Raw genomic sequence first — 12500 nt, 5'->3', positions numbered from 1 at the left:
TGCGCGTGTCTCGCTCTAGGCTACGCCGGCCCTAATGCTAACGCTCAGCATCGGGTGGTTGGTTGGGATTTTTTCGGTTGGATACTTTCAAAATGTATACTTTGGCTTGTTCAACTTTCTATGAAATGCCTACCCTATCTCTAATCCATAACGGGTAATGTGGGGAGACGGGTGGTTCGTACTGGGTTAGTGGGTTTACATGTGTCCTTTACTCAATCCGCTCTATAAACCTTTCAGCCTTCATTCGAACGGAAGCATTAACACTGTTCATTCATACAGACGTCATCATATCCAAAAGGAATATCACGTTCCCATTAAGTCATGAACTGTGACTTCCTGTGTGCTGTGAGTTCTTACTGCGATGACGGCGACCATCAGGTTCTTCCACAGCAGGTTCTCCGTGTAGAGCGCCGGGAGGAAGGTGGCCTGCAGGGGACACAAAGCATCCAGGGGTCAAGACGCTTCTCAGAAGGAGTATAACGTCACTGCTGAATGCAACAGCATCCGTCTCATTCCACACGGACAAAAAGCCATTTAGTACCACGCATATTAAAACATCATCTATCTTAAAAACATTTGATGTCATTTCCCCATAATGTGGGCAAAACTATTGGTGGGAGTGTTTAGGACCGATTAGGAAGTACATCAGGATATGTTAAGAAACAGATATAGGCGCTGTTTAGACATAATACTTGGTTCAACATGGTCGCCATGTCTCCTCCCAGTCTCGGAGATGATGCGAACTATGGAGGCAGTACAAACCTGAAACCTGTCTGTGTGGATACCACCGCTAGTGTCAACAGGCCGAGACAGTGGGGAGCATGTTGGGCCTTTCATGCCAACGGGCCTACCTGGGTGATGATGTTGAGGCAGGCCTACCTTGGTGATGATGTTGAGGCAGGCCTACCTGGGTGATGATGTTGAGGCAGGCCTACCTTGGTGATGATGTTGAGGCAGGCCTACCTTGGTGATGATGTTGAGGCAGGCCTACCTGGGTGATGATGTTGAGGCAGGCCTACCTTGGTGATGATGTTGAGGCAGGCCTACCTTGGTGATGATGTTGAGGCAGGCCATGAGGGGGTAGAGGGGGTTGAACAGGCACAGGAGGAGGAGCAGAGTCCGTGTGAGGAGCTGGTTGCCGTTCATGAACAGGAGCTTGACGAAGGAGGCCGTCACGATGCACACCTGGAGGCGACACACGCCGTGAGAGGAGCTCAGAACACAGGAATCTGGCCATGGTGTAGCTGTTGTGAAACACCATTAACAAAAATATACAGCTCCACACACACACACACACACACACACACACACACACACACACACCCACCATCATGGAGATGACAGACAGGAAGTCGCGGTTGCTTTGGACGCGGGTGAAGCCGAAGGACACTACGTAGGTGAAGAGGATGATGGCCGGTCCGAAGCCCACCGTGCACACCATCTACCAGGAGGAGGAGGGAACGGAGGAGAGGTGGAGCACAGGGTCAGAGAACAGCTCTACATTAAGAGGAGGAACACAGGGTCAGAGAACAGCTCTACATTGAGAGGAGGAACACAGGGTCAGAGAACAGCTCTACATTAAGAGGATCACAGGGTCAGAGAACAGCTCTACATTAAGAGGATCACAGGGTCAGAGAACAGCTCTACATTAAGAGGAGGAACACAGGGTCAGAGAACAGCTCTACATTAAGAGGAGGAACACAGGGTCAGAGAACAGCTCTACATTAAGAGGAGGATCACAGGGTCAGAGAACAGCTCTACATTAAGAGGATCACAGGGTCAGAGAACAGCTCTACATTAAGAGGAGGATCACAGGGTCAGAGAACAGCTCTACATTAAGAGGAGGAACACAGGGTCAGAGAACAGCTCTACATTAAGAGGAGGATCACAGGGTCAGAGAACAGCTCTACATTAAGAGGAGGATCACAGGGTCAGAGAACAGCTCTACATTAAGAGGAGGATCACAGGGTCAGAGAACAGCTCTACATTAAGAGGAGGATCACAGGGGCAGAGAACAGCTCTACATTAAGAGGAGGATCACAGGGTCAGAGAACAGCTCTACATTAAGAGGAGGAACACAGGGTCAGAGAACAGCTCTACATTAAGAGGATCACAGGGTCAGAGAACAGCTCTACATTAAGAGGAACACAGGGTCAGAGAACAGCTCTACATTAAGAGGATCACAGGGTCAGAGAACAGCTCTACATTAAGAGGATCACAGGGTCAGAGAACAGCTCTACATTAAGAGGGGGAACACAGGGTCAGAGAACAGCTCTACATTAAGATGATCACAGGGTCAGAGAACAGCTCTACATTAAGAGGAGGAACACAGGGTCAGAGAACAGCTCTACATTAAGATGATCACAGGGTCAGAGAACAGCTCTACATTAAGAGGAGGAACACAGGGTCAGAGAACAGCTCTACATTAAGAGGAGGAACACAGGGTCAAGAGAACAGCTCTACATTGAGATGATTTTGAATCGGTGGCTTCACTTCACTCACACACTTTGAGTGTTTTCTTTTAGGTTTTGATTCATTTGGTTTAACTCCTCAATAACGTTATGCTCCTTTGATCACCTTAGAGGCCAAAGTTGGTTTACGAAGACGTGAAAACGTATCGAGGTCTTTGTGCACGTCTGGGGATCAGTGTTGTGTGTTGGTTCAGTTGCAGGTGTGTACGTGTGTGTGTGTGTACATGTGTGTGTGCGTGTGTCTACATGTTGACGCGTGTGTGAGTGCATTACGTACCACGCAGGTCATGTTGACGGAGCTCAGCAGGTTCCCCGTGTGGAAGGCGAAGAAGATGGTGACCATGGAGCAGAGGATGAGGTAGAAGAGGGGTACGTCCACAGCCGCCTGGCCGCACCAGTAGGCCGACGGCATCAGGCCCGAGATACGCAGGGTGGAGCGACACTTGATCTGCACGGAGGGAGAGAGAGCGAGGGCCTTAACGATAACGATAAGACGACTAAAGAGTTAAAGCTAGGGTCGGCCATTTGGAGAAACCAGCCCGAAGCAGCTCGATTATGAAAGTATCCAGTTGAAAGCGTAACTCGCTAGCGTTAGGTCTGCCAAACCTTGTAAAATACTCCGGTCATGTGCAATGGCCGCACTAACGCATGCTAGTACAGCCCCAGGAAGTGCTTGTCCAAACAACCACAAAGTCCTACTAACTGATCCAGAAAGAATACGAGTAGTGTATGTTGTACGTCCTGGCACCCAAAAATAGTACTAATAGTAAAATAGCATTGTGTATCATCTTAGCCTAGCTATCTTTGTTGTATACAGGGAATGGGTTAACCTAGTGATAGTTAGTGATGGCACTTGGTTCTATGAACATCCTTACTGTACCGACAGATATATAGTTTCTCTTTCTTCTGACAAACAGACTTATCGTAAGCCTCTTTGGAAAAGCGTCTCCTAATTGCCTAAATTTAAATCAGTGCATGATTAGGTGAGCTCATACCTCCCGATCGCGTGTGTGGTCCATGGCAAAGTAGGCCGGCATCCCAGCGGCCAACATGCCCAGTATGATGGCCTCGATGTACACCATGACGTAGGACATGGTGTCGGGGATTTGCTGCAGGGTCGACAGAGAGAGAGAGCACTTCAGTCAAACACGGTAAACCATGCATCAAAAGGTCCAGTGTGGAGGACTGAGGAGTAACTCGTGGTTTCGGATTGAAACAAACAAACGGACGATCACGTTCATGAACAATCGCACATGAATCAACGAGCTGTTCCGCTAACGGACACGTGAGGCCGAGTCCATTGAGAATACGTTGAGAAAGCAATATCCGTAATGTAACAAGGATGTTTTAAAATCCTTCCGATGTACTGCTGGTCAACGGTTGGTGGATCTCAACCAAGTGAAACTACAGTGTTTTGATTTTGCTGGCTGCATTCACATGATTCTCGTGTGTGGCTGTTGAAAACAAAACAGAACATGACGTATGCTTCACATCGAAGGGCCCCTTGTTACTAGGGCCCCTTGTTGCTAGGCCCCCGCTTCTCACATCAGGTGAGAAGCAGGGCCGCCCTTTGTATAGATTAGCTTATGTTGCGTGTGCTAACTAGTAGTGGTCACTTTATTTATGCTTTCTTTGATTTGGCTCCGCTTCTAGTTCTCTATTCCCCTCGGCGTATTTTCAGATTATACTTTTCTAATAAATACACCTTCGTATTAGTTCGCCGTTTTTTGGCGTGCTTTGATGCTCCAGTCAGTTCGAAGTACTTTTGTGTTATGGTTCCCCTACTCCCCCTAGACGTAGCCAGCTAACATCTTGGAGCCGTAACTTGATGCTTGGGCCCCTTGTTGCTAGGGCCCCTTGTTGCTAGGGCCCCTTGTTGCCTGGGCCCCTTGTTGCTAGGGCCCCTTGTTGCTAGGTTCTGGGAGGGGAGCACATCTTTGTAGACCATCGACCGGCCTCAGTGCCGTGTACGGTCTCTGAGTGACGCAGCCGGTCTACGTGGATATCTGCCCACTCGCTGAACGGAGAGGCCTGATTGGTCCTCCTGACCCTACTCACGTAGTCGAAGGGTTTGGTCCAGGTCCGGATCCGACCGGTTCCGTTGAGGCCTCGGAGGAGCGCGTTGCTCAGGACGTTGACGGTCATGGGCAGGGAGTGCACCGTGGTGCTGTTGAACGCCAGGCTGTACTCAAAGCCCTGAGACACAAGGAGAGAGGGTCAGAGGAGGGGCTCCGGGTCTGAGACACCAGGACAGAGGGTCAGAGGAGGGGCTCCGGGTCTGAGACACCAGGACAGAGGGTCAGAGGAGGGGCTCCGGGTCTGAGACACCAGAACAGAGGGTCAGAGGAGGGGCTCCGGGTCTGAGACACCAGGACAGAGGGTCAGAGGAGGGGCTCCAGGTCTGAGACACCAGGACAGAGGGTCAGAGGAGGGGCTCCAGGTCTGAGACACCAGGACAGAGGGTCAGAGGAGGGGCTCCGGGTCTGAGACACCAGGACAGAGGGTCAGAGGAGGGGCTCCGGGTCTGAGACACCAGGACAGAGGGTCAGAGGAGGGGCTCCAGGTCAGAGGGTCAGAGGAGGGGCTCCATGTCTGAGACACCAGGACAGAGGGTCAGAGGAGGGGCTCCATGTCTGAGACACCAGGACAGAGGGTCAGAGGAGGGGCTCCATGTCTGAGACACCAGGACAGAGGGTCAGAGGAGGGGCTCCGGGTCTGAGACACCAGGACAGAGGGTCAGAGGAGGGGCTCCGGGTCTGAGACACCAGAACAGAGGGTCAGAGGAGGGGCTCCAGGTCTGAGGACAGACAGGTGGGCTCCGCGTCCGGAGGCCACGCGTCTGTACTGAAGTCAGACACGAATACAGAAGCGGATCCAAACTGTTTCCCCAAATCACGGCACGTGCTGAACTATGCGTCAGATCGCCTGCCTGGTCATGTCGTTGGGGAGGATATATTGTCATGCACGTGATTGGTCAAAGTACATCTGGATCTGGGTACTCAAAATGTGTCGAGGAAAAGTACTGACGGGTGGCAATATAATATCTATAACATAATATATATTTGAATGACTGCGTTGGTTTCTCGACGTCTCTGGTCCTTCCACACCAAGTAAAGACTCAAAGTGGTGGTTATCTCGGCCATGGTGGAGAAGGAGAGTGAGCCCCTCCCCCTCCTATATGCTTCAAAACAAGAGCGAACTCGCAAGAGTTAGTCTCTCTCTCTCTCTCTCTCTCTCTCTCTCTCTCTCTCTCTCTCTCTCTCTCTCTCTCTCTCTCTCTCTCTCTCTCTCTCTCTCTCTCTCTCTCTCTCCCCCTCTCTCCCCCTCTCTCTCTCCCCCTCTCCCCCTCTCTCTCTCTCCCCCTCTCTCTCTCCCTCCCCCTCTCTCCCTCACCTTGCTGGATCCGGTGACGTTGATGGCGGCGCTGTGCGGGGCGGCGGCCATGTAGTCGTTCTGCTTCATCAGCTCCACCTTGATGTCCTGGGCCTCCAGGTTGTGTATGAAGCCGGAGATGTCCGAGTCTGGACACAGGGGGGCCACACACGGGTGTGTGGGGTTACCTCACGGTACAGATATTTGGGGACATTTTGGCGGTAAATTCTGCTTTAAGAACCAAAGGCAGAATAAGTTAAAAAAAAAAATATATATATATTCTGCAGGCAACTTTTTGGCCCACACTCGATTTTAGGGATGTTATGTACAAGCATGCTTCTCCCGCCACGTTGAAACCCATTTACATCTGCATTCAGGACGTTTAGCAAACGCTTTTCAAACGGACCTACAATAAGTACATTTGTCAGCAGAAGGAGAAACAATCATATATCTGTCGGTACAGTAAGGTAAAGTAAGTGCCGAGCACTAACAATCACTATGTTAACCCATTCCCTGTAGACAACAAAGATAGCTAGGATAAGAGTCTATACACAATGCTTGGTACTATTTTAAAGTGCCAGAACGTACAACATACAATAAGGCGTGCCCCCCTGGCCCCCCTGAAACGCTGCCAGTCGGCGCACTCCGCTGGAGGACTCACCGGAGGAGTTCTGGACCAGCAGGCTGGTGGCGTACTTCCTGGGAGCCTGGCTCCTCTTCAGCAGGTAGAGGGGCCGGAACTCGCGGTCCGAGGAGTGGATCTGGATGTGTCCGGTGACCAGCGACAGCATCACCATGGCCAGCACAAACACCTGCAGCATGCCCAGACTGGGGACAGAAAGGAGCTCATTCCCCATCATCCCTCTACAAACAGTTGGAAACGTGTGAAGGGTTTTTGTTTGACAACACCCCTCGCACAGATAAAAACCTTAACAAGCGTCACCACCATGCACCATGCAGCCCCCCTCCATTATGTAGGATCAGAGGATGGACATCGAGGTGCCAAAATGAAAATCGGCGCCCCCTACAGCCAGCACCAGAAAACACTGAAGGCCAAACAGTCCGACGTTCTAACAAACACCAAAAATAAACGCTTGTTCCGTTGGCTGCGGTTCTGCATTCAGATGGAGATGTATAATAATAATAATAATAATAATACATTTTATTTATAATGCACTTTATATTCAAGAATCTCAAAGTGCTTCAGAGAAAAAAATACCAAAAAAACTATTAAAAAGGGGGAACCTCAAAGAAAGTTTAGCTAAATGCTCTTTTAAAGAGATGGGTTTTGAGGTTCCGTTTAAAAAGAGCTGTAGTCTGTGGAGCCCTCAGGTGGTCAGGGAGGGCGTTCCATACATTTGATGTATCATCCTTATCCCCGCCTCTAGAGGACCCTGTCCCCCTCACATGTCTCTAGAGCAGGGGTGTCAAACCCATTGTGGTTCAGGGGCCACATACAGCCCATCTGATCTCAACTGGGCCGGACCAGTTAAATAATGGCAAAATAACCTACGTCAACTCCAAATCTTTAGCTTTGTTTTTCAGTATTATGCTTTATCATTCAGCCTACATTTGTAGCCTACATAATCACGGATCACAATGATCTATATTAGCACAACACATTTATTCACAGATGGAATTGAAATAAAATGCATTTCACATTCATTAACAACTAGTTTATTTTTATAGACTTGAGTGAGTGATTTTTCATCTGAACACCTGAACCAACTCACCACACTAAACAAACTCAAGTGGGAGCTATGAAGAAAGCTATCATACTGCCTTGAAAATGTAAATGTGCATAACATTTATTGCAGTGCATGAGCAATGAGATTAGGCTACATCAAACCAAACTGTATTGTAGGCTACTGAAGCTGAGAATGATATACTGCACAATATTCTTTGTCTTTTAACATGAAACCTGAGTAAACTTATTTTCAAAGATCTGTATTCATCATAGTGCAAACATTTCTGAAAGAGCATCAAAAGAATTAGGCCCAGGCGTACTTGCTGATTGACTTTTATTTTCCTCACTGCAGTCTATTTGCTGCTGCTGGCTCCTGAAATTTGGCATCTTTTAGCCTTTACGAGTGCATCCATATCAGGTGTCAAATCCAGAGTAGCAGCACATTTGACAAAGTCATTAAAGTGCGTGTTTGTTAACCTTGAGTGGTGCTTTGTTTTATTTAGGTTCATTACAGAGAACACCTGTTCACAAAGATAGGTAGTCCCAAACATGGATAAAACCTTCGCAGCCAGGGATGTTAATTTGGGGTACCCTGGCAAGAGATATTGATAAAATGTGTCCAAGCCCACCGACGCAAATATCTCCTTCATATTGGTATCACACTGCAAGTCAATTATCTCGAGTTGGATGTCAGCTGGCATGTCAGAAGGCTTGACTGTAAATGGCGAGCGAAAAACGCTCCTTCCTAGTTCACTGAAGACCTGAAACCTCCGCTCAAACTCTTGCAGCAATCCTGTTATCTTGTCTTTGTGTTGATCCATATCAGCATTACGTCCGGTCGCACGCACAGCTGTTAGACATGGGAAATGGGCCGTGTCAACGCTAGATATCTGCGTCTCCCAGAGTGACAGTTTTAACTTGAATGCGAGTATGCTGTCGTTATACTGAGTGACAATTATTTTGCGGCCCTGCGCAATTTTGTTAAAGATTATTCAGGTGCTGTGTAATATCCACCATAACGGCAAGATCCTGCACCCACTGCGGACATTTAAGTTGCTTCACTGGGCTGCCCTTTTTCTCCATGAACTGTCCAATTTCCTCTCGTAGCTCAAAGGAACGCTTGAGTACAGTTTTTACAACCACACTCGTAACATGATCCATTATTTGTGTTTTGCAACACAACGCTTCTTGGTGCAAAATACAGTGAAATGCCCAAAAATCTTGTCCCCCATTCGCGTTCTGTACTTTCTCTCGAAATTTTGTCGCAACGCCTGCCTTTCTCCCGACCATTGATGGTGCGCCATCTGTAGCTCTCGCGTCAGCTCTCTCCAACGAGAGAGCTGAATATGTCATCCACTGTTGTAGTGTCCTTCTTAAGCACCAACTCAAGGAACTCCGCGGTGATTGTCAAAGTCTCATCAACACCCCGAATAAATATGGCCAGTTGAGCAATGTCTGTTACATCAGTGCTCTCATCAATTGCAACCGAAAAAGCAATAAATAACTTGATTTTGTCATTCATTTGGCTGCCCTAGTCTCCTGAGAGCTCTGTTACCCTATCTGCGACTGTGTTCCTCGAGACTATCGTGGCAAAGGCAGACTTTTCAGGGGACACGAATTCTGAAGCCTTCAGCATGCATGTTTTCACAAACTCACCGTCAGAAAATGGCTTGGATGCTTGCACTATCTCGTGAGCAATAAGGTAGCTGGCTTTCACTGCTGCATCACTGACCTCTCGGCTGAAAGTAAAAGTAGACTGCTGTTTCTTCAGACCAGCTAACAATCTGTCTATCTCCTCTTTTCTTAGTTGTCCTTTCAAATGGTGATATCTTTCTTTATGATGAGTCTCATAGCGGCGCCGAATATTATATTCTTTGAGCAGTGAAACTTGCTGATTACATACCAAGCACACTGCTTTTGTATTCACCTCTGTGAATAAATAATTCTCAGTCCATTTTTCCTGGAAAACTCTGTTTCCACTTTACTGTATTTCTTTTGACAAAGACGTTTTGGTAATGGGGATGACACCCCTGATAACTTCTTAATTGTCATCAAATCATCTCGCGGGCCGGGTCTAGAGGACCCTGTCCCGTCTCCAGAGGACCCTGTCCCGTCTCCAGAGGACCCTGTCCCGTCTCCAGAGGACCCTGTCCCGTCTCCAGAGGACCCTGTCCCGTCTATAGAGGACCCTCTCCCGTCTCCAGAGGACCCTGTCCCGTCTCTAGAGGACCCTCTCCCGTCTCCAGAGGACCCTGTCCCGTCTCCAGAGGACCCTGTCCCGTCTCCAGAGGACCCTGTCCCGTCTCCAGAGGACCCTGTCCCGTCTCCAGAGGACCCTGTCCCGTCTCTAGAGGACCCTGTCCCGTCTCCAGAGGACCCTGTCCCGTCTCCAGAGGACCCTGTCCCGTCTATAGAGGACCCTGTCCCGTCTCCAGAGGACCCTGTCCCGTCTCTAGAGGACCCTGTCCCGTCTCCAGAGGACCCTGTCCCGTCTCCAGAGGACCCTGTCCCGTCTCCAGAGGACCCTGTCCCGTCTCCAGAGGACCCGGTCCCGTCTATAGAGGACCCTGTCCCGTCTCCAGAGGACCCTGTCCCGTCCCAGAGGACCCTGTCCCGTCCCAGAGGACCCTGTCCCCCTCACATGTCCCCGCTCCCCACTCACATGTAGATGAAGGCCTTCCTCTCACGGACCATGTTGAGCATGTGCAGCCAGGCCACGGCGCTGAACTGCTGCCTCCAGAGCGCCCGTCCCGCCGCGGGGCTGGAGCGCCCGTCGGAGAAGGTCAGCAGCCGCTGGTCCGTGTCGTCCAGGGAGCAGGAGTCCCCCTCGTCCTCCTCCTGGTCCTGGTTGAACACGCTGTAGTCTGGGGGACACGCACATCAGGACACGCACATGGTGACACACATGGTGAGACACACGGAGCCACACATGGTGACACACATGGTGACACACACACACACACACGAGGACACACATGGAGACACACATGGTGAGACACACGGAGCCACACATGGTGACACACATGGTGACACACACACACACACGAGGACACACATGGTTACACACATGGTGAGACACACGGAGCCACACATGGTGACACACATGGTGACACACACACACACACGAGGACACACATGGTTACACACATGGTGACACACACAGAAGGTTACACAACACACAGACAAACACACACACACACAGATATACCGATGGTTACACACACACACACACACACACACACACACACACACACACACACACACACACACACACACACACACACACACACACACACACACACACACACACACACACACACACACAGGGTTTAATGTGATATGGGAGATTGTGCCAACACTCACCGGCTTGGTCCACTTCTGCCTCGGCCTCCAAGCGGAGGAAAACATCCTCCAGCGTAGTCATGGAGACGCCGTAGTTGACCACCCCGAGGTGTGCCTGGGAGTCGAGCTCAGAGAACAGGCCTGAGGGGAGAAGGGGGGGGGGGGGGGATTTACAGCACTGGGTGCTTTGTGTTGAGAGGACCCGCATGGCGACTCACTCCTGGGTGTCCACAAACTCCGTACTGACTGACACACACTGACCCAAAGAAATACAGAAGACCGCACGCGGTCTAAAAGCTCTCCGGCAAAGTCCGTACGTTGATGTCCTTTTGACATGTTAGATGGTAGCTGTTGTTCTAGTGAAGGCACGGGAGACACCCAGACCTCTGTACTAACAGGAGACACCCAGACCTCTGTACTAACAGGAGACACCCAGACCTCTGTACTAACAGCTCCTGTCTGGTGCTCTCGTTCCCTCAGCTCCTGGTTCCTCTCTCCTTCTCTCGTTCCCTCAGCTCTTGGTTCCTCTCTCGTTCTCTCGTTCTCTCAGCTCTTGGTTCCTCTCTCGTTCTCTCAGCTCATGGTTCCTCTCTCCTTCTCTCAGCTCATGGTTCCTGCCACGTCCTCTAACCCTACAGCGTGCCCGTACCTGTGAAGGCGTCTATGCTCTCGAAGGGCAGCGTGAAGGTGAGCTCCGTGTCCCGTTGCCGTAGCAGCGTTGCCGTGGGGACGTGTTGCTGGACCACTCCCTGGATGCTCTCCGTCTTGCAGCCGTCACCGAGCGACATTCTGCAGCAGGACAGAAACATGACAGGACAAGGGATGATGTTAGTTAGTAACTATTATAAATAAGTTACGTGCATTAGCTGCCATAAAGAATACAGTGTTCCAACTCTGATAATGTAGATTTTGAATTTACACGACTTCTTTAAACACAAGATGACATTTTCTTTGAAGACCAAAGTTAATGATAGGATAGATTGGATAACGGCAACATACTCGATGATCAGTTTCTGGTTAAGTATATACACCACATTTCAACTCATTTTAATTTAATGGATATTAATTTAACGTAAAGAAATACATAATATATTTCGTGAACTTTTTGGTGGCAGCCAAATTCCATGATTCCATGACTTGCCCCAAAAATTTAGCAAATCCCCTGACTTTTACAGTCCGGGACAGTTTTTTTTAATTCCCTGACATTCCACAAATTCCCCGACCTGTGGGAACACTGTCATACGCTTTGTTTAAACTTCTCTTTTTAACCCGACGAATGATCCTCAGGTGCAGACAGCGTTGCTCCAACCACCCAGAACCAGTTTGGTCACCGTTATCAGCAGATCACATGAAAAACAACACAGTGTATATGCAGTCGTGCATGAGAGTGCCGCCAGTACCGGAGGTGGTATCCCACGCCCCACTTGGTCTTCAGGTAAAGGGAGGAGCCCACACACTTGAGCTGGCCGTGAGAAATCACCGCTTTGCGATCTGGTGGGGAAAGAAAAAAGACGTATGGAACTAGAATCACACAATATCACACAATATCACTTTGTTGTCCGATTTGATCATAAACTGTGGAGCGGAAATTAAAAAAATGACGGAAACGTAGCGGTAATCAAATGTTT

At 49.5% G+C, this 12500-nt stretch overlaps 1 protein-coding gene across 1 annotated transcript in view; it reads right to left on the bottom strand.

Moving 5' to 3' along the window:
* The window catches only part of abca5 (ATP-binding cassette, sub-family A (ABC1), member 5), a 48739-nt gene that overhangs the window by 17886 nt on the left and 18353 nt on the right, over positions 1-12500 (bottom strand). Inside the window, 12 exon segments of the mRNA XM_056576638.1 lie at positions 358-426; positions 1048-1185; positions 1328-1441; positions 2749-2919; positions 3467-3580; positions 4530-4667; positions 5865-5992; positions 6505-6671; positions 10193-10394; positions 10894-11013; positions 11522-11661; positions 12273-12363. Coding sequence (XP_056432613.1) covers positions 358-426; positions 1048-1185; positions 1328-1441; positions 2749-2919; positions 3467-3580; positions 4530-4667; positions 5865-5992; positions 6505-6671; positions 10193-10394; positions 10894-11013; positions 11522-11661; positions 12273-12363 — 1592 coding nt within the window.

The sequence above is a fragment of the Gadus chalcogrammus genome, chromosome 18, assembly GCF_026213295.1.
Source record: "Gadus chalcogrammus isolate NIFS_2021 chromosome 18, NIFS_Gcha_1.0, whole genome shotgun sequence".
NCBI lineage: Eukaryota > Metazoa > Chordata > Actinopteri > Gadiformes > Gadidae > Gadus > Gadus chalcogrammus.
This window is presented reverse-complemented; position numbering and strand designations above follow the sequence as displayed.